This window comes from Chinchilla lanigera, unplaced genomic scaffold (genome assembly GCF_000276665.1).
Source record: "Chinchilla lanigera isolate Chin_1 unplaced genomic scaffold, ChiLan1.0 scaffold00063, whole genome shotgun sequence".
Classification (NCBI taxonomy): domain Eukaryota; kingdom Metazoa; phylum Chordata; class Mammalia; order Rodentia; family Chinchillidae; genus Chinchilla; species Chinchilla lanigera.
The window spans coordinates 11,862,341-11,883,289 of NW_004955464.1; the positions used below are offsets into that span (position 1 = coordinate 11,862,341).

At 55.3% G+C, this 20,949-nt stretch overlaps 1 protein-coding gene across 1 annotated transcript in view; it reads right to left on the bottom strand.

Annotated features, from left to right (window-relative positions):
• Nucleotides 1-11,027: 11,027 nt before the first annotated feature.
• The window catches only part of Faah (fatty acid amide hydrolase), a gene marked incomplete at its 5' end in the record, with an annotated part of 11,999 nt that continues 2,077 nt past the window's right edge, over nucleotides 11,028-20,949 (bottom strand). The window contains 13 exon segments of the mRNA XM_013521588.1: nucleotides 11,028-12,525; nucleotides 12,708-12,853; nucleotides 13,295-13,403; nucleotides 13,893-13,932; nucleotides 14,665-14,705; nucleotides 14,974-15,073; nucleotides 16,193-16,290; nucleotides 16,795-16,920; nucleotides 18,391-18,515; nucleotides 18,751-18,791; nucleotides 19,020-19,226; nucleotides 19,309-19,442; nucleotides 19,656-19,790. Of these exon segments, the coding sequence (XP_013377042.1) occupies nucleotides 12,397-12,525; nucleotides 12,708-12,853; nucleotides 13,295-13,403; nucleotides 13,893-13,932; nucleotides 14,665-14,705; nucleotides 14,974-15,073; nucleotides 16,193-16,290; nucleotides 16,795-16,920; nucleotides 18,391-18,515; nucleotides 18,751-18,791; nucleotides 19,020-19,226; nucleotides 19,309-19,442; nucleotides 19,656-19,790 (1,431 nt within the window).

The window sequence follows — 20,949 nt, forward strand, 5'->3', positions numbered from 1 at the left end:
TGCAGCTGTCTCCCGTGGCTGTCTCTCACCCAGTCACGACAGGAGGGTAACACCGGGAGCCCTGCAATGAAATTGTTTTTTAGTTGTTCTGAGTCCCAGATTTAAATAATCAACCCCTTCCTGAAATGGTCCCTGGCGATATGGTGGGTGCCCTGCTTGAATCCCCCTCTAGTTGCTGCCTGCTGTGTGGAAGGAGTTCCCGCAGAGCAAAACCTCACACCTCCCAGAGGCCATGGTCTCTGCTGCTGTTTCTCCCTAATCTCCCGCCTCTTCGTGCTTACCTTGCATCGGGGAGCCCAGTTCCCCTCTCCACAACCTCAAGAGCGAGGGAGAGAGTGCGAATTTTTTTTCCTTCTTTCCTCTGCATTGTGAGCTGTCTTTCCAACTTCTCTGTAGTTTCTAGCTTCTGATTTTTCCAGTTAATACCTTCCTGATTCCTGGCAATCTGCTTCTCCTTTTTTCTTTGACAAGTACCGCACCTGTTCTAAATAGCTGCAGAGTGGTGGAAACCTATGGCATGCGTGCCTCGCAGGCATGCAGAGCCCTCTGTGTCAGTCGGCATGCAAGCTAAGTTGCCCCAGTGGCCAAGCATCAGATAACAATTGTTTGTTTCTGCACTAAAACCCAGTAGTCTGGTTTAATTGCAGTGTTGGCACTTTACATTAAATAAATGGGTTTGGGGTTACAGCTTGCGCACTTGGTCTCTAAAAGGTTCGCCATCACTGTTACAGAGGACCCTCTCCGGACTCAGCTCCCCAGCCCACAGCTTCTAGGCCAGCTCAGCCAGGGGCAAGTCCAGAGTGGGTTTGGGGTCCACCTCTGGCTCCTGCTGAGATGGAGTAGGGCAGGCAGATCGCAAAACCTAACCCACTTGGGCCACGGCACACACTGCACAATCGCACACCGTGCACTGCACTGCCACAACGCCCACATATCCGCCTCCGCAGCACACGCTCGTGTTCATCCTCAGTACTGAAAACATGCCCCAGTCCGTCTCCTGGTCAGCATGAAAGCCCTTCAGGGCCCTCTGGTGGCTTCTTCTCAAGCTCTGGGAATGTTAGCATTCCTCAGTAGTTAGGGTTTTTGAGACTGGGTTTCACTCTGTAATCCAGGCTGGGCTTGCACTCACAATGGAATGCAGGCGGGCCTCAAACTCTCAGCAACCCTTCAGCCTCAGCCTCCCAAGCGCTGGGATTACGGGCGTGCACCACCCTGCCCAGTTATTCCTCAGTATTTGACCTTCTCTCTCCCTGCCTGCTAGCCCTCCTTCCGTGACTTCAGACCTCAGGAACCAGATTTATCCAGCCCAGGTTCCGCGCCTAGAACTGCTTACCCTCTTATATACCTGCAAACACCCCAAGACCCCAGGCCTCATCTTCTTCTTTTTTTTTTTTTTTAAATAATACCAGGGTGGAACCCAGGGCTTGCATACACTAGACAGACAGCTGCTTTAGCACTGAGCCACATTCCAAACCCTGGACTCATCATTTCCCTGTCAACTTCGTTCTTCAAACTCTCAATTAATGACACACATGTCACCAAATCAACAAGCCTCAGAATGGTCCTAGACCCCACCCTGACATCCCATTTCTGATAATAGTCAATGGTGAACACATAATCATGTCAGATATGTTATAATATGTTCTAATACATGGTCCAAACCCCATTCCGACCCCACTCTTATTTTGTATGTAAGTCATGTTACCCCAGCAACCACCCAAGGCGGGAGGTTGTATCGTTCTCTGTGTTTACAACAGTTGACAAAACAGAAATGCAGAGACCTTGTTGCCCAAGGACACACAGCTTGTCAGTGCCAGAGCCCTAGAAACCACTTACCCCCTCTGTCCAGGGTGGGTCTGCAGGCTCGTCCCCTGCCTCTGACCCCCGGCCTTCCTCCCGCCCAGCCCTTCTCTCAGCCTCGCGTCCTCTGCGCTGGCCCCATCTCAACCTCTTCACTGCAGCCAGCGATCTTCATGCAAGGTGTGAAAAACTCACACCCAACAGCAAGTGCCAGTTGCCCTGAGGGAAGTAATGCATCACCATATTATCAGCATGGTTTCCAAAGCAGCACTGTAAACCAGAACATATGTTCTTATATAGGTAACCATATTTCCCATCTGAGGACCTGGCGCTCACTCCGTGTCTGGGAACTGTGTCAAGCCTGCACTTTTTTTTTTTTTTGGTCTTTTCGTGACAGGGTCTTGCTATGCAATTCAAGCTGGGTTTGAGCTCACTTTGTAGCCCAGGCTGGCCTTGAACTCACAGTGATCCTCCTGCCTCAGCCTCCCGGGTGCTGGGATTACAGGCGTGCGCCACCAAGCCCAGCCTAAGCCTGTACTTTTGCACTAATCCTTAAAAAACCCTTAGCCGAGTGCCCTTGTTCTCATTCTCATTCTCTTTCCCCACAGCAGGCAATTTAAACATGGAGAGGTTAACTCCCTGGCCCAAGGTCAGAAAGATGTGGGAGGCTGGACTTTGGCCCAGGCCCTCCTACCTTATCTGCTGCCCTCTGCAGCTCTGCGGATGGTTCTCGATGAGTCCTTCCTTCATGCCAGCACTGCGCTCCACTCAGCCCTTCTCTGCCTGACCTCTACCCCTGCTGTGCCTTTTTAATCTAGGGTTTAGAGCAAATCACACCCCTCCAGCCAGTCCCATAGACTGAACTTTTCCACATTTGGCTAGTGCTGCCTTCCTTCATAGTTTAGAAAACATATCTTAAAGCTATTATGAAATTGACTTTTTAATATTTCCAAAGATTTCTTAAATATGTTTAACAGGGGCTGGGGGTTTAGCTCAGTGGCAAAGCGCCTGCCTGGCAAGCGCAAGGTCGTGAGTTCAGTTCCCGGTACAGGAGAAAAACCAAAAACAAACAAACAAACAAAAAAAATATGTTTAACAGAATAAAAATTCTCAACCCTTGGGGTGGCCAGGTTCCACTTGAAGTGACCAGGGCCTCCCGGCCAGTAGCCTGCAGCCAGGAGTAGCCTGTCCTACTACCCCAGGGAGCCCTACTACATATTTTTTTCTATGTGTCCTACAGAGACACAGCCTTATCTCAGGCTTCCCCTCCCTCCTACTGCCTTTCTTGCTCCTTTCTTCTTTTGGAAAACCACACATCCTACAAGACTCAACTCAGAAATCACCTCTCTCTGAAGCTTCCCCAACAGGACCCTCTGCAGGAGGGCAGTCCCATCTCCTACCAAGTCCCACAGCTCCAGGCATCTGGCCGGGGCCACACTTAGACAAGCTCCCTCCATCATTTTTTACACAGCTCTGGTCCCACCCAAACTGGGAACTTCTTTAAGAGAAGTCTGGGTCAAATGTGAGATTCATCTTTTCATTGTTGTTGTTGAACTAGGGGCTCCTATGTTGCTCTAAACTGTCCTCAACTCTTAGATTCAAGCAATCACCTTGGTTCAGGCTCTTGAGTAGGTAGGATTACTGACACACACCACTGTGCCCGGCCCAGCTAGCTCTTCATTTTGTTTGTTTGGTTTTGGTTTTTCGAGACAGAATCTCACTATTAAGTCTAGGCTGGCCTTGAACTCTTGATCCTCCTGCCTCAGCTTCCTGAGTGCTGGGATTATAGGCAATGCACCAACATGCCTGGTTTCTTATTCTACTTTATAATGACTCTGTCCACAGAGTTCAGCATAAGGGAAAAACCCAGAGTCGTCCCCTGTGGAATTTTGCTAAACTGAACTGAAATGGATTTGTTTGATTAAATCCTATGAGGATTTGATCTATTTCTCAGCTTTCTACAGCTCCTGGGACAAGCTGGGTACCTGAGGTCTTACGGTATCTCTGGTGAAGGGTGAAGATTGGGAAGTTGTCCAGGGAACATTTATGTAGCTTTGTTGGGGAAAAAATGAAATGCAGAAAACTAAAAAGCCTGCAGCCGTAAAACTGGAGTTACCATGGGTAACCTCACCCCAAAACCGAACCCTCCACTCCTCCAGCCAGCCAGACCCACGCACTCCCCCCAGACACCCAGTCCAGACACCTGCGTGTATACCAAGATGCCCAGACACACACATGCCGCTGTCCCCAGGTATCAGACGCACAAACACACATGTACATATCGACTCAAACACTCAGACCCACACCAGCCACACATACCAAGATGTACACAATCGAGCTGGCATGCACACCCAGCCAGACACACGCATACCACAGGCACACCATCAGACACCAGCAGCACTCCTCCAGACACACCCAAACGCAGCAGATGAAACACCAGCAGGAGGCTGAGCAAGCGGGCCCTGGGCCACACTAGAGGAGCCTAAGCCCACCAATGCCCGCAGATGGGGTCACCACCCACAGGAATCCTCTCCATCATGCTGATTTGCCAGAGCAACCCCATTAGCCCGGACTTCCTCATCATCAACCAGGGGGGCAGCTGCTCTCTGGGGGCGGATTGATTTATCCAACTAATTAGCCCCAATTAATATTAATACACATTCTCAACAACCGCAGCAGCTCGGGCACAGAAGCTGCCCACTGGGGCCATCAATCACCATCCAGGGGACAGCAGAGGACACTCAGGAACTCCAGAGCACGGGGAGACTGCACCTCGGGCACTATCCGTAAGCCCCACTCCCAGGGAGAGTCTGCCACCATCAGCCAAAGGCGGGAACCCCAGATATACTGAGCCCTGCTCCCTCCAGCAGCCGAGGAGCCCAGAGTCCAGAAGGGCCGGTCACATCCTCGGGCAACACCAAATTCAGGTGCAGTCTCTGTCTCTATGCCCTGCCTTCCCACCTCTCTACCACCCAGGAGGACTTTGGTGATACCCCCATCACTCAGCCACTTCCCCTGCTAATTCCATTCCAGCCAGCCACAATGGCTGGCAGATGTCTTGAAATAGCCCCCTGTGATCTGTCAAAGCCACCATTAAGACCTACACCTCCCAGGAGCCTTGGCTCTAGCTCCCCACACTTTGCGCTTACAGTTGCCCAGCACGTTTTCAGAACTGCGTGGGATGAGGTGCAGGGGGATGAGAGTTCCAGTCCCAGTGGGGCTTGGGGGTGTTCAAGGACTCCCAATAGCTTCCATTTCTTTATTTCAACCACCACCCCAAGTAAGCATACTACTAAGCCACATGCCCGGCATGGAGATAACAGCAAAAATACCCTGTCCCTGACCAAATCAGGCTCGCTGAACGCGGATGGAGGAGAAACAGACACGGGTGCAATGAGCTGAAAGGGGAGAGCTGTGGTGACTGCACAACTGGGCTCTCCGCTTTCTGAAGGAAAAGGGCTATGCGAAGGGCCCTGTCCTGAGGTGAGTCCATCTGCTGGGACTGAGGAACAAGGGTGCCTGGGGCTGGGAATCTAAGGGGGTACTGTCTGCCCCTCTGCTGCCAGAGATGCTGGTGAGGGCCTCCATCTGCTGCAGCTCCACCTCCCTAAGCTCTTGCGCCCTGGGGCTCATGGTCCTCATTGGGCCATGCTGCCAGAACAGCAGCACATCCACCAGCAGCGCCCACGGGAGAATTCCCGGCCACACCAACCCCGGCCTTGCGGGCCCTCTGTGGTAAGTCCTCTGCTTCCTCAAGCGCCCTCCCACTTGTGACAGCTACACTGCCAGAGCCCTCACTGGACATGCCATACCCTGCCCCTTCCCAGCCAGTTCTGTCCCCTACCGGGACTTTCTGGGGCCAAAGGCCCTAGCCCTCAGGCCACACAGAGGAAGAAGCTGTGGCAGAGACGAGAGTGAAGGGGGTCCCAAGCCTTGCAGTGACGAAGTGGGCAGGTGAGAGGTTCTGATACCTCCTTCCCCACCTAATGCCTCCCCAGTGCCCTAGTTGTTTTTTTTGTTTTGTTTTGTTTTGTTTTGTTTTTGGTTTTTGGTTTTTGGTTTTTCTCTGGTACCGGGAACCGAACTCATGACCTTGAGCTTGCCAGGCAGTTTTTAATATTTCCTTTTTTTTTTTTTTTTGCAGTACCGGGGATTGAACTCATGACCTTGTGCTTGCCAGGCAGGCGCTTATGCCACTGAGCTATATCCCCAGCCCTCCCAGTCCCCTAGTTTGACCCTCAAGAATTCCAGATGGGGTTGCCTACAGTTTCCTGTTGCTTTCAGGATAATCACCAACCCTTTATGCTCCACCTAAACAGACAGACCCAGGGAGGTGGCTGAACAGGACTTGTTTCCCCAGAGTGGATGTCCCAGGGGGGAATTTGGGGCCCAGGGTGGAAAGCAAGCAAGGGGCACCTGAGGGAGCACACAGGGATCTCAGTGCCTATTCTGCACCCACCCAGGGGAGACCATAGTAGGACCCCGCGGTGGATTTCCTTTGCAGCAGGCGAACGGAAACTGTGGGCATGTGGAAGTGAGCACGCTGAACGCTGGCTGTGCTGACACCCTCAGCTTCCCAGGCCATGTGGCACCTGCACCACACCCCATGACACCCAGAGCCTGACGTCTCACCTTTGCTTGGGTTGCTGCCCCATTACCATATTACCACATTGAGCTGGGCGTGGTGGTGCACACCTGTAACCCTAGTACTTGGGAGGCTGAGGCAGGATGACTGCTGTGAGTTTAAGGCCAGCCTGGGCTACATAGTGAGTTCAGGGCCAACCTGAACTACAAAGCAAGACCCTGTCTCAAAAAAAACAAACTGTATCACGCCATTGGAGGTCTTCACCACACTTATAGGGGAAAGTGTGTACTTATTTCCCGTTTCCCACCTTAGAAAATGTTTCACAAAAACAAGAATCTTCGGGGCCTTTTGGCAAGTGCTTGGCACATGGCAGGTGCTCAGTGATAGTTCTTCAGGAAGGAATGGTGGTGACGGAGCCCTTCATTCCTGCCTGTACCTGTGCCCTCTCTCTCTCTGCTGGCTCCTTCTAGCAGCATCAGACATGCCAAGTCAGATCTCTCTTAGGGGAAAGGAAAGGATTCTCAGATCTACATCCACCACAGCCACTGCCCCATCGAGGCATGTTCTCAAGTTCTCCACATTTCCTGATTTTATTCATTGCCTCCACTTCCTCCCCCACCCAATCTTGTCTGGCCCATGCCCAGATCTTGGTTACATCCATAGTGTTTGAAGCTGTCAGCCTGACCGTTCTTAAAATGCACTAGTTTTTGGCCCATATGATAATGCTTTTTTTTTTTCTTTTGGTCTTTTGGAGACAGGGTCTCACTATGCAGTTCAGGCTGGCCTTGAGCTCACTTTTTGGCCCAGGCTGGTCTCAAACTGGCAACAATCCTCCTGCCTCAGCCCCCCAAGTGCTGGGATTACAGGCGTGTACCACCACGCCCGGCTGATAATGCATTCTCAAATGTTCCCTCCTCCAGGAAGCATGCCCTGATGCTCTCCACACACAAATTCTAGGCCAGATCAAGTCCCACTTGGTTTATTCCCGTAACACTTAGGACTTCTGCTCTACCACAATCCTAACACATTTTTGTATAATTACGCATTTGCTCATAGAATGAAAGCTTTTTTTTTTTTTTTTTAAAGACAAGGTCTTGCTATGTAGTTCAGGCTTGAACTTGAAGCAATCTTTCTGCTTCAGCCTCTTGAATGCTAGGATAATAGGCATGCACCACCACACTGGGCCAAGCAGGGACTATTTCTGATTGGTTACCCTGCACATGCTGTTGGGAGGAATCCAATATAGTCACTGGATGGACAAGGGAGGGGAAGAGTAGTTAGGAGGATGAAAGAAGTGAATGGATGAAGACCTACAGATCAGGAGAAAGCGCTAGGCTGAATATACATTAATAATTTTTGTCCTTAGGAGCACTAATCAAAAACTTGGTAGTAGATAAGATAAATGCAAAAGGGGCAAGGGTCAGGGACAGACTGGGAAATTCCCTACTGAGAATGAGATGAAGTAATGTGGAGGCGCCAAAATGGGCTGATAACAAGTCCCCCATTCCTCCTGTCTCAGCGGGGCTCCACTGTGTATCCACTAAGAGCCAGGCTCCATGTGGGGTGCTGGGCTTACACGGCCAACTGCACAGCCCGGCCCCGAGTGGCATCGCCTGTCCAAGAAGGCTGGGAACACCACTCCTAACCGTGTGTGGAAACCTGGGGGTCCAGCCAAGGCCAGCTGCTGCACAAACATGGGCCAAAGGCGGATCTTGCTGGGAAGATCATGAAGTGACTGTGTGTCCGTGTCTGAAGCGTGTGACACGTGCACACGAGCAGGCGGGTGTTGCTTCCGTGTGTGTGCCTGGCCCAGGGGTGTACCTACAGCGTGTTCCATGCTTGTTCTTGTACAAGTAAGGAAAGTATGTGCGGCTTGGAGTGAGACATGTGCATTTCAAATCTTCTCTGAACCCCTTACTGACTGGACCTGAACAAATCAGCAACTCTCTGAACTTCATTTCCTCACATATAAATTGGAAATAGTAGGAGCCGGGGATAGAGCTCAGTGGCACAAGCACCTGCCTGGCAAGTGCAAGGCCCTGAGACTGATTCCTGGTAGCAAAAATAAAAAGGAAATAGTAATGCCCAATTTTCAAATGATACAGCAGGGTTATCAGCTCTACACTCTAACAGATGTTGGCTCTTAATTACAACACCACCTCTGCTTCAGGAATGGACAGAAGCACAAGGCAGGCTTTCAACACTGCCCAGCAGAGTTGTGGGTGAGCAACACTCACCCTGGCGGAGGTGAGCAGGCAGGCACAAGGCGAAGAGTAACAGCACCCAGCACAGCCAGTGCAGGGGCGGGGCGGGGGGGCACGCTGGGTGCTCAGCACCACTCAAAAGCCAAGCGTGGCCTTGGAGGCTGGAGCCAGGAGTCCACACTTGGCACAAATGATTCTAAAGACATTAAGTGTATTCACATTTGCACTTAGAAAGGTCGCCTCACTGCCACACGAAGAACACTTAGAGACAACCACAGCAGAAGCAGGCGAGGCCAGGCAAGGAGCTGTGACAGCGGACATGGAGACAAGGGTGAAGGCTGTGGGATCAGGTGGCAGCCTTGTGGCATCTTTGAGGCCAGAAGACAGGCGATCAGGAAGAGTTACTGTGGCTCTCTGCCCGCTGGTGATGTGCGTGCCGCGCCTCCACGCCCAGGGACACCAGAGGAGCCCGACATGTCACAAGGCCCTGACAACAGCAGATAAAGGTTGACCCAGCTTTCAGTTCCACTGCGCTGCATCCAGCATGGAACCTCAGGCCAGGCACATAACCTTTCTGTAAAATGGGGGCAAAATACCTACGAAAAGGTTAACAGGATGGTTAGATGTTACAAGGACTCCAAGTGCCCGGAACGTAGGTGGCTCAGTGCCTCAGTAATGTGACTCAGACCCCTTCCCCGTCCTTACCTCATCACAAGTCACCTTATCTCTCCATGCATTACATATTCAGGAGTCTGTTAACAGACCCACCTGCCTCCATTCTTAGAAATATCCTCCAGAATATAAGCTCCAGAAGGACAGGGACCAAGCCCGTGTCACCCATCACCGCGGTCCCAGCTCCTACCACAGTGCCTGGCCCCAAGTAGATGCTCACTTAATTTCCCAGAGTAACTAAGAACTGCCTGCATATCATTCATGCCAAGAATACAGTCACAAACAAGAAAAAGTATGGTTGTTTTAGTGGAAGAGGCACAAACACATTAATGATTTTAGAGTGAGAGTGCTATTTTTTTTTAAAGTACAAAGGGTAGCACGTTAGAAAGTGACAGCTTGCTGGGCGCGATGGCACACGCCTGTAATCCCAGCTCTCAGGAGGCTGAGGCAGAACGATCATCAGTTCGACCAGCCTGGGCTACAAAGTGAGCTCAAGGCCAGCCAGAACTGCATAATGAGACCCTGTCTCAAAAAGACAAAAAAAAAAAAAAAAAAAAGTGACACAGAGGAACTAACACAAAAACCCTAAAGCAGAGACCAGCTCCAGATGATTAAGAAACCAAAGGTGCTTGTGCGGCCAGAGCACAGGGAATGAGACCTCCGAGAGGAGACTGAAGACGGGGACAGGAGCCGTGTCCCACAAGGAGACTGGGTTCTACTCTAGCGGGCACGTCTTCAGCAAAGAGTGGCTCAGCCTGGCTGACTCCGGAAGGAGCACCTTTGCTCCAGTGTGGACAATGGAGGGGGCTGGCAAAGGAGGAAGCCCGGAGCCTGAGGGTTAGGAAGTGACTGCACTACCTGGACAAAAGGCGGGTGGCCCAGACAAAAGCCCGATGGCGAAGACATGCCACAGTGGACAGCCACATGCTTCCGTGCCTCCTTCCCCTTCCCTCAGCGGCAAGGGGCTCCTCCCTTATCACCCTTGAACCCTGATCACTGGGGAGGAGGCGTGTATGTCAGTCCCCCGAGGGGTGGCAGCCAGGCATGGCTCACGCCGGTCTCCAGCCCCACTCAGCGCAGGGCCAGACACGGCCAGGCTGCGGCTCAGAGGGCTGAAGTCAATGAACCAGCAAAAGAATGAAGGAGGGGCACCTCCACTCTGCAGCCTTGTGCCTGAAAGGACGAGGCCACCAGTAACCGAAAGAGAAATGGGCGGGAGGAGGAGGCAGCCGGGCAGGTGGCAGATGGTTTTATGGGACAAGGAGCGGACATTACAGCAGCTGTTTTGAGGACGTTGTCAGGAGGAACCAGGGCAAGTGCGGCAACAACCTACTATCTCAACCGAGGTGTCCCAGTGCGGGTTGGGGGCTTGAGTCAGCCGCCCCCAAGGTGCCGGGCCCTCGGAGACGGGTAGTTTGGTGGGGACAAGGACACCACTGGGCAGTAACTGGGAAGGAAAAGCACTTTCAGAGAAACACGGGACTCAGGGTGGAGAAGAAAGCCTTGGAAAGGAAATTTGGTGGAAGAAAATGTAACACAGGCCAGGTGTGAACCAGTACCCGCCCTGCCCTGAAATATAGATCGGCTCTGAAACATCTCTAGACCACAGGAGAAGTTAGGCTGGGCCAGCAGGTGGGGAACGCTGCAGAGGGTGGTCAAGAAACCCCATCTGGCTGGGCATGGTGGCGCATGCCTGGAATCCCAGCACTCGGAGGCTGAGGCAGGAGGATCACTGCAAGTTCCAGACCAGCCTGGGCTACAAAGTGAGCTCAAGGCCAGCCTGAGCTGCATAGCGAGACCCTCTCTCAAAAAAACAAAACAAAACAAAACAAAAAAGAAACCTCTGCCCCTGAAAACTAACTACCCTTCCCTGCCAGGCAACTCGGCCTGTAAGATATGAGCTGGCAGAAGGCAGGGCTGAGACTCTGAGGTGAGATGCTTGCCTCTGTCCCAACTACCCATTCCCTGGCAGCCTCTCCAGCCTTCTCCCCAGACAGGCAGCAGCAGCATTCTTATCCTGTCTGCTCCCCTCACTGAGCCTGGACAACCTTTCACAAGTCCCCATTGCCCTTGAGACAGAATTCAAGTTGCTGACCTGGCCACCCAAGTTCACCTTGATCCAGCCTCACCTACACCTCTGCTGCCTCTGTACCCATTCAACATCCCTGCTCACTCAAGCTCACCCTGGTCTTGGATATGCGGTGTTTCCTCCCAGGGACGCCCTTGTTCCCTTTATCTCACATGAGAGAACTCTCTGGTTCTCCAGTTCCCCTCGCAAGCCTTCCCGGAGCAGGGCAGGCTTCAACTGGCCTTGCGAGGGAACACGCTCCACCTGCCTTTTCACACGCTTGCCGACCGCCACCCCCCCCCACCTGTGGGCTCCTCTACCCAACAGCACCGGCTCAGGGCCAGCTGTGTCCCCTCGGTTCCCTGCAGCCCAACTCAGGTACCTCTCCTGTGGCCCTGTACTGGCCACAGAACACAAAGACATAGCAATGCAGTCCCCACCACCAAGGAGAAATGGCCAGGGAGACAGACCCATCACAGATGCCCACACGGGGAGCCTGGGAGGAAGGAGCTCACTCTTCCTGGCCCGGAAGCAGCACAGAAAGCCTCCTAGAGAAAGGGGTCCGGGCTGGGCCTCCAAAGTCTGAGTGGAGGAGGAGCAGGAAAGGCACCCAGCAGAGAAGCAGAGGGGGGAACCAAGGGCAGTACCCAGCAAAGCCAGATAGCAGAGCTGGAGTGAAGTGCTGGGGACACAAGCACGTGTCCCTCCTGAGGGTGATGGACACCAGGGGGATTTTGGAGCAGAAGAGTGACATGGCTGCCGCCTGGCTCTGGAAGGTCAAGCCAGCCTGTCCAGCCCAGCAGCCCACAGGCAAGGAAATGTGTCTTGACTGTTGGTGGTCGTGGCCCTGTCATACCTGCTGGCCACCACATAGGGTGAGGGGTCAGGGTGGAAAGGAGACAGAGAGGGGAGCAAGATCCAGACTTGGGGAGTCTACCCTTGGCTGGGCTCAGGGAAGGGGATGTGAGGTCTCGGCCCCATGCTGAGCAGTTCCTCCATGTGCCCCGTTGGGCTGGGCTACAGGGCATGTGCTGTCACGTCCTTTGGAGCCAAGTGGCAGGCGGCCCTCAGGATGGCTGCTTCTCAGGGGTCATCAGTCGCTCCACCTCCCGCATGAACCGCAGACACAGCTCTTCTTGCCAGGGCAGAGCCACGCACTGCACGGCCACAGGCAGCCCCACGCTGTTCTTCAGGGCCTGTAGGAGACACATGGTCACTGCAAGTGGGGGTACCCAGGGTCCAGGGAGGGAGGAGGACAGCGGCAAGTGGAGCTGGCACCATGCTGATTTCACAAGCGCTGCTGAGGATGCCAAGTGCTGAGGACACCAGCTAGGGTGTGGGCAGGTAGGGGGTGAGCTGGGGGATGGACAGGCCTTACCTTCTGCAGCACCTTGTCCCAGATATCCCCAAAGTAGCCCCGGTAATGTTCCATCTGGGCCTCGTCCTCACGGGTCACCGTGGTGACGGGCACCACTCCCGCAGGGAAATCCAGGCAGTTGTAAAGGACAGTGTAGCTGATGGCCCCTGGAACACAACACAAAGGCTGTAATAGGCTCTGGGGCCCACAGCAGTCAGTGTCCATGCTGGGCCTCAGTCACCCGCCCCGTGAAATGGCACCTGCTTCCCCAGCAGGGAAAGACCCTCTCCCAGGGCTGAGGTGAGGGACAAAGCCCAGGAGCCCAGCAAGTTCCCCTGATGCGTGCCCTGGGCCTCTGCCCACCCAGCTTCTGAAATGTTGTTCCTGTTTTCTTAGATCATTTAAATCCCACCTAGGTCCAAATGCCACCTCCCAAAACTACACACTCTGTAACTTGAGGCCTCTAACTTCAATAGTACCTAGAACAGGGGTCTCACTGTCTACCAGGGTATTCCCCATGACTCCTCCTCTCTCTCCAGCCAGCCAGACTGTGAGCCTCCAAGGGCAGGGGACCCTAGGATTAGAGTAGGCTGGAAAGCAGGCCTCACCTGTGGCCCTGCCTGGGGCGTTCAGATCCAGGGCAGGGCCCAACATCGGGGTCAGCAGCACATCCAGCTTCAGTGCTCTCCACTCGGCAATCACAGAGTGCCGGTACTCCTGAGCAGACACCAGTGAGAAGAGGAGGCGCTCAACCAGGCCCGTCCAGGACTGCACGGCAGGGACAGTGGCCGGGCGGGCCCCGGCCCCAGCACCTGCTGCTACAGCTGAGCTGAGCGGTGAGGAGAAGGCGGACCTCTGGTGGGGCGGGAAGCACTGCTTCTCAGGGATCACTGCTCCACTCCCACCCAAACTGCAGATGCTGGTCTCCCTGTCAAAATGGAGCTACACTCTGCATGGCCACACACAGCCCCAGAGGGGCCAAGAAGCACCCAGCACGGGAGCTCCATCCTAACCCAGCACCCCCGTGAGCACCGGGGAAACGAGCATCAGAGAGCAGGGTCCAATCTGCAGTCCAGGCAAGGGCAAGGGGGAAGGGCGGCCGCTCCAGCAGGGCAGCAGGGGCACTGGCCAGAAGACCCTGTTGGCAGCTGCCCTGAACAGCTCCCCTCCCTACGCCCTTCTCAAGTGCAGGAGCTCAGGCCTCACCTCAATCTTGTGCTGCAGCTTCCAGAGTTTTCTGGCTGACCTGGGAAGAGGGAGTAATGTCACCAGCCACCACGGCCATGGCCACAGAGCTCAGCAACATCAGACCCCTTTCGCAATACTTCTAGGTCTCACTCCGCCATCGCCCTCAATTCTAGGGATCTCTGAGGGGCAGAAGCTCCAAGCCAGATGAAAGTTCAAAGGCCAGAGGAGACACACCAGGCTTCAGAGCAGCTGAAGCTGGGTCATCAGTGACTCCAGAGCAGACCCGCACTAACCCAGGCCTGACTCCTCACTACCCTCAGGACCAAGCAGAGGCCGAGGCCGGCAAAGGCTCGAACGCCTGCAGTAAAAGCAGGAGCAAGTGCACTGGGCGCGGGGTGATGAGGAGCCCCATGCCCTGCCTTTCCAGCTCGCGCCACTGAAGGGTCGGTAAGAGCGGTGCAGCTCGGGTCAGCTCAGTTCAGAACTCTCGACGTATTTCATGTGTCACCCAGTGTCCAGCATCCCCAGGCGCCACCAAGCCCGGGAAGAAAATTCCCAGTGTTCCCTCCCAGTCTAGCCAGACTGAGCATCTCCCTGCCCCGCCCCCTCCTGTTTGTTTTCTTGCTCTGCAGCACCCGGACCCCACTCGGACAGCTTTGAGGTCCCGCCTGAGGGCCCCCACCTGGGCCACTTCCATTCCCCAAGCGGCTTTCCCTGTCCAAAACCACCTGGACTCAGAGCAGACAGGGCAAGGACAGGGCGGGCATCTGGGCACTGGAAGAATGCTCACCGAGGCCTCATGCTGCTGAGAAAGGCTGCCAGCCGCGGGAACTGCACCGTAACAGACACGAGGTCAGGGACGCGGCGTGGGGCCACGAGCTGGCCACCCACACCACCCCTTTGGGCAAGCAGGGTGATGGAGGTGCACGGGGCGAGGAGGAGAGCAGTTGGGGCGAGGGGTGGGGAGCAGAGGAGCCTACGCCTGTCCAAATGGAGAGGCGGCGGGGGGCGGGGGGCAGGGAAGAGCCAGGGACCGTGGGGTCTCACAGGATGGGGACTCCAGAGGCTCCCCGAGCCCCTTGCACTGGTGTGTTCTTACCAGAGGCTTCAGCAGGAAGGCCAGCAGTCCTTTAAGCCACGAGGGCAGCTTCAGAATTAAGATCAGGTCCCCCAGGCAGGGGTCCACGAAATCACCTTTGCTGCAAAACAAAAGGCCGAGTCTCGGGGCTCCTGTCCTGGGCACCCCCTGGCTTCCTCCCCACCAGCTTCGACGCCCGTTCTCTACTTGGTGGCTCTGTCCACCTCCCTCCTCACCAGAGCCCAGTAACTGCTGGCCTCCAACCCTTCTCCTTCCGCTTCCCAACACAGGCTTCGTTTCTGCTGATTCTTCAGGACACCTGGGTTCCACTGTACCCACCGGAGTCCCCAAGGCAGAGCTCTGGCTCCCCACCTCCAGCAGATCTAGCTTAGAGCTTTAGAGACCGAGGGCCGGTGCCCATCAAGACCGATGCCAGCCTGTAGGCTCCCAGGGGCATTCCCGGGCGGCTACCCGTGAAGCCTGTCTCTGATCTGGCTCAAGGCCTCAAGTGGCTGATCCTGAGGCTCAGCTCCAGGGCCAGAGTGAGAGGTAGCACCTTCTGCTGAAGCCTGGACCATACTCAGCTGCTGGGGGAGGAAGGATTAAGCTGCATCCTTGACTGGGCAAGCCTGCAGGGTCCAAGCGTCCCCGTATCGAGGTCTACAGCCTGAGGGCACCAGTCAGTCAGTCCATCACCAGGGGCCACCTTCACGTGTCCATCCTCTGCCCCTGTAATGACTGACAACTGCCAAGGAGAACCACCTTCTCTAAACAGGAGCTCTGCCAAATCTCTCAGCGTGAGCCTGGTACAACTCACACATTTCACAGCAATAAAAACGGAGGTCCTACTGAAAAAGAAAGACAGCTCAGGCCAGACAGAGCCTGGAGTTACAGCCTGATGTCCATTCTCCAATCTACCTCCCTTGGGCCTGCCCTTGCTTCTGAGCTCCCCCAGACAGCAGGAAATCACACACACACACACACACACACACACACACACACACATACTGCAACAAACCAGCTCAGAATGGGCTGCAGATGCAGTCAGCCTCCCTCGGGCCAGCAGGACAGCTCAGGCCCAACCTGCGCAACTGGAAGGACAGCGAGGTCCCTGCCCAGAAAGCCCAAGCCCTCTTTGAATGTGACTGAGCCTACCCTGGTGGTCACAAGACCCAGCTGCCCTCCCTGGGTCCATTCATCTTCCTGATCCCGCCACAGAGCGAAGCTCGAGAGCACTCACAAGTTCTGGAGGAAGCTGTGGCCACCGTCGCTGAACAGCCCGCCTGCAGCCAGGGTCTCCAGGGCATAGGGTACGTTGCTTGGCAGGAAGGGGACAAGCTGCGGGGATGGGGGGGTACAAGGACCTGCCTTACCACGCCTGTTCCTGCAGCCCCCATGCCGCCCGGCAGCCCCAGGAGGAGCCGGACCGCCTGGCCCACGCGGTTATCCTCCCAAGGGCCACAAAGCCTGCCTCACTGACCACGAGAACACCCTGTAAAATGGCCCCCGTGAGAGAGGTCTGGAGCAATGACATATAAGGTTGTCTCAGGTGAGCAGACCAAACCACTGGCCCACTATGTCAGGGGACAGGACCTCAACTGGGTCGTTCCCAGCTGATGCGGTGCCCCCACAACGCACTATGCAGCACGTGCTGAGTTCTCCATCCCCCGCCGGCCCCAGCCTCTGTGTCAGCCTCTGTATACTGGTCCCCCAGGGCCACAGTTCTCATCACCAAGGACAAAACAATCAGAGCCAGAGAGCCTGGGAGGGAGTCGCCACAGGCACCAGGAGCGTCCCCTGGAGGGGAGGACATGCCAGGACTCCAGGACGCTGCAGCCCTACCGTGTGGCCAGCCGCTTCAAGCCTCTGCTTGGTCTCCAGCAGGGCCCGCTTCATGGCCGGGCTGGGCCTGGTATAGTTGTCAGTCTCATAGTATCCCACACGCAGGGGCTTGGAGCTTGCGTAGACCTGGGGACAAACACAGGGGGCAGGGGCAGGGCAGGAGAGGAGGTTTAGGAGGGAAAGGCCTAGGCACAGCTCCCAAAGATGACAGAAGCTACTCAGCTGCAGCCCAGTCCTCTTTGGTACTACTCACAATGGAAAGAGATCAAGTGCCAAGCCAGCCCCTTCCACATGCGACCCTGTCCCAAAACACCTGCATAATGCAGGGCAGAGATGAAAATTCCCACTGGTCATATGAGGAAGCTGAGGCTTGGGGTCCAGAGAGTGGGGCTGGGACTAGCCCAAGGCCACCCAGTGGCCCCAGGCATCCTGACTCCCAGGCTGTGCCTCTCTATCACCTCCCCCGGCTCCCAGACCTCCAGGCAGGGCCTCCTCTCTCCCGCTCCGCCCCCTCAGGAAGGGTTCAGGCTGCAATAGTCTGAGTCTGTGGACTGAGCAACAAGACCCTACCCTGCCCAGACCTGCCCACCTGCCCCATCCCAAGGAATATCACAGCCCACTACCCTCCTGCCCACAGCCCCTCAGCCTGGTTGGGGTGAGGATAGGAGGCCCGCACAGGAGAGGGGAACACCAGACTACTGAAAAATGGAGCTCACACCAGCCAACTCATGTCCACATTGACATGAAGTCTGTATCCATCTCACAACTCCCGAACCCTCTGTACATAAGTACGCACTTTTTTTTTTTAAAGGTCTCACTTTGTAGCCCAGGCTGGCCTTGAACTCACTTATATAGCCCAGGCTGGTCTAGAACTCACAACAATCCTCCTGCCTCAGCCTCCCACATGTTGGGATTACAGCCATGCGCCACCACACCTAGCCCGTGTGTATCCTTTTTTTTTTTTTTTGTACCGGAAATTGAACTCAGGACCTTGCACTTGCCAGGCAGGCACTATGCTACTGGGCTATCTCCTCCATATTATTCTTGAACAGTCTTTACCAATTCTTCAATAGAAACCATCAAATGACATTTATACCCCAGGACTCTGACCCTGTCACCTCAAGATCTTCAGCTGGCTGCGGCCCCAGCCCTGAACTATTAGGTCCTGACCTTGTCTGGTCTCATCCAGCCCCACGTTGAAGGATACACCCCACACCATCCCTGCCCTCTGAGACGCTGGGAGGCTCTAGGGAGGGAGAGGCCACCTCAGGAAGCAGTGAGCTCAGCTCTGATCACTGGCTATCTGGGTGGTACTCTGGGGATCTAGCACAGTTCCCTATGGCTCAGTACACTGTGGGGATACAGACAGGAATACCACAGGCCAAACTGCTGTTTACTAAAGGTCAAATACAGACCAGGTACCAGAGTCCTCCAGCTGGAAAGCCTGAGGGTTTCCAAATGCGTCCAAGGGCGCCACCTAATGGCCATCTGAGAAGCAGCAGCTGTCCTTGGTCTCAGATCCAGGGGGCCCCTCGTGCCCACAACCCCTGGTTCCGGAGGCCCGCACAGCCCCTTGCCCACCCATTCCCCACTCACCTCCTCCCGGAAGGGCAGGGGTGGCACGGTGGGGTCCAGGCGAAACATGTCCTCACACAGAAGCGCTCGCAGACACAGTGCCAGGCTCTCCACGTCCCGGGCAATGGGGCCAACGGAGAGCTGCACTGAGGGGCAGGGAGAGGAGGGGAGCAGGGTCACCTGTGCCCAGCGGGCTCTGGGGCTGGGTTGGAGTCGGGCTGGGCCATGGCCCAGGAGTGTGAACAAGGCAAGGAGGTCGGAGCTCAGACCTAGAGTGGCCTAGTGGCCAGACCCTGCCCCCCAGAGCATCAGAGGCAGAGGCAGAGGCAGACCAGGCTGACCTCCACCCTCTCAGGGCACCGAGAGAACCGCAAACCTCACCTGCCAGCTGTCCATGGATACAGCCCTTCAGGCCACTCTTGCTGGGTAAGAAACACAAGGTGTTGGAAACGGGAAACAGCTACGCTGCCCACCCCAGAGGTCCCGCCGCATCTCAGGACGCCCACCACTGGAACCTGGGAGCCCCGCACGGCTGGCGGAGTAACACCTCCGCCCAGTGACCCCCTGCTGACTGAATCCCTGCTGGAGCCCAGAGAGGGTGGAAGCGAGGCCTCCATCCACCACAAGGGGCCCAGAAGTTCCCACCGTACCTGAGGCGGTTCCCAGTAGGCTTGAGGCCGCAGACGCCACAGAAGGCAGAAGGGAAACGGATGCTGCCGCCAATGTCGGTGCCCAAGCCCAGGGGGGAGCCTCCAGACCCAATGAGGGCCCCCTCGCCCCCTGAGGAGCCACCCGGGCTCTTCGAGGACTTCCACGGGTTCATGGTCTGCCCGAAGAGGGGGTTACTGCAGTCATAGCTGGAGGAACAGGAGCGGCTCAGCCAGGGTCGCGTTGGCACCTATGTCCCAACCATTCCACCCCAGCCGGCTGAGACTCAACCTGAACATGGACTGGGGCACGTTGGTGTGCACAAAGGGCACGGCGCCCTGCAACTTCAGCACCTGCACTACCACGCTGTCCACCTCGGCTGGCGCCCCCTCATGCAGGCTCAAGCCCAGCGTCGAGTTCTGGCCCTAAGAGGAGGACGGCGGTGGGAAAACATGGCAGGTGAGTCAGGAGGGGTCCACTCCCACCACTGCCACACCGGCCGAGGCCAGGCACACCTGTGGTCCCTTCTCAAGACTTTTGGACCTCACACCTCTCCTGCAGGACCTACGCGGCCCAGGACACAGAGCTGGCTGCAGGGGTGGAGGGCAAGAGGAGCCTGACACCAGGGAAGGGAGCACCTTGTAGCTGAAGCACTCCTTGAGGCTCACAGGGACGCCGTAGAGCAGGCCTTGGCGTGGGGCCTGGCGCAGCTGGGTCTCACAGTCAGCCAGGAAGGAGGTTACGCAGTTGGTCCCTTTGTTCACTTCCCAGGCCTAGCAAGGAGGAAGCGGACACAAAACAGAGTGAAGCTGGACTTCTTTTCTTTTCTATGGTACAGTGAGTTGCCTGCTCGTGAACATTCAGGTGGCAACGCTTCACAGCTACACACAGGCGTGGAAGCAAATTCCAGAAGTAGCTCACATGTCTGCCAGACACCGTCACAGCTGTGCCGCTGTGTGCTTACTGCACAACGTATGTAATATAGTGTACAGCAAGCAGTACAGCGCTCAGTCGGGGCCAGGAGGTCCAGAAGCAGGAGGAAAAGCAGTGGTGATGTGGAGGGGACTGCTGAGCAACGCAAAGCAATACACCTTGTCTGTTCGTGTCAAAGCCGTTTACGACTCACTCTGTAGGACTTACAAATAAATCCGACTTACAAACATTCTCCTGGAATAGAACTCCTTTCTAAGTCAGGACATACTATGGTACAATGTATAATGTATACAGCTTTTTAAAGTATTCTCAGAGAAAGGGTAAACAGCAACATGGCCCAGAGCCAAGGGCACCCTGTACCCACCTCACTAGGGACATCCCAGCCTCAACTCCAAAACCGAGACAGAGAGAGAGACAGAGAGACAGAGAGGGAGAGAGGGAGAGAGGGACAGAGGGAGAGAGGGAGAGAAGGAGAGACGGCAGTCCTGTAGCCAGGGTACTCAAGGGAGCAAGACACCATCCTCAGGCTGGGTGTGGTAGCCTGTAATGCCTGTAATCTCAGCACTCAGGAAGCTGAGGTAGGAGGATCGCCGTTGAGTTCATGCCCAGTCAGGGCTACACAGTGAGTTCAAGGATAGCCTCAACTACATAGCGAGACCCTGTCTCAAAAAAAAAAGACACTGTCCTCGGATGTCCCCCATAAGGGATGCGCCTAGAGAAAGGTGACACTGGCCACTCCCCCTACTCCTCTAACTCACTTGTCTGCCCACTGAGGGAGACAGGAATCATACAGAGGCTAAACCCGTATCCAGCCTCCAGGGGCCTAACACTCTTTCCAAAAGGGGTGACCTGGTAATCATGACTATGGAGAAACAAGAAAACAGCCTGCTGCTAGACACAGGTGCAAGTCTCTCGGTCCTTCTTTTCAGTCCTGGCCTTCCTTCCAGCCGTCATACCTCAGTGAAAGGAGTCACTGGTGAGGAGGTAATATGCTATTTT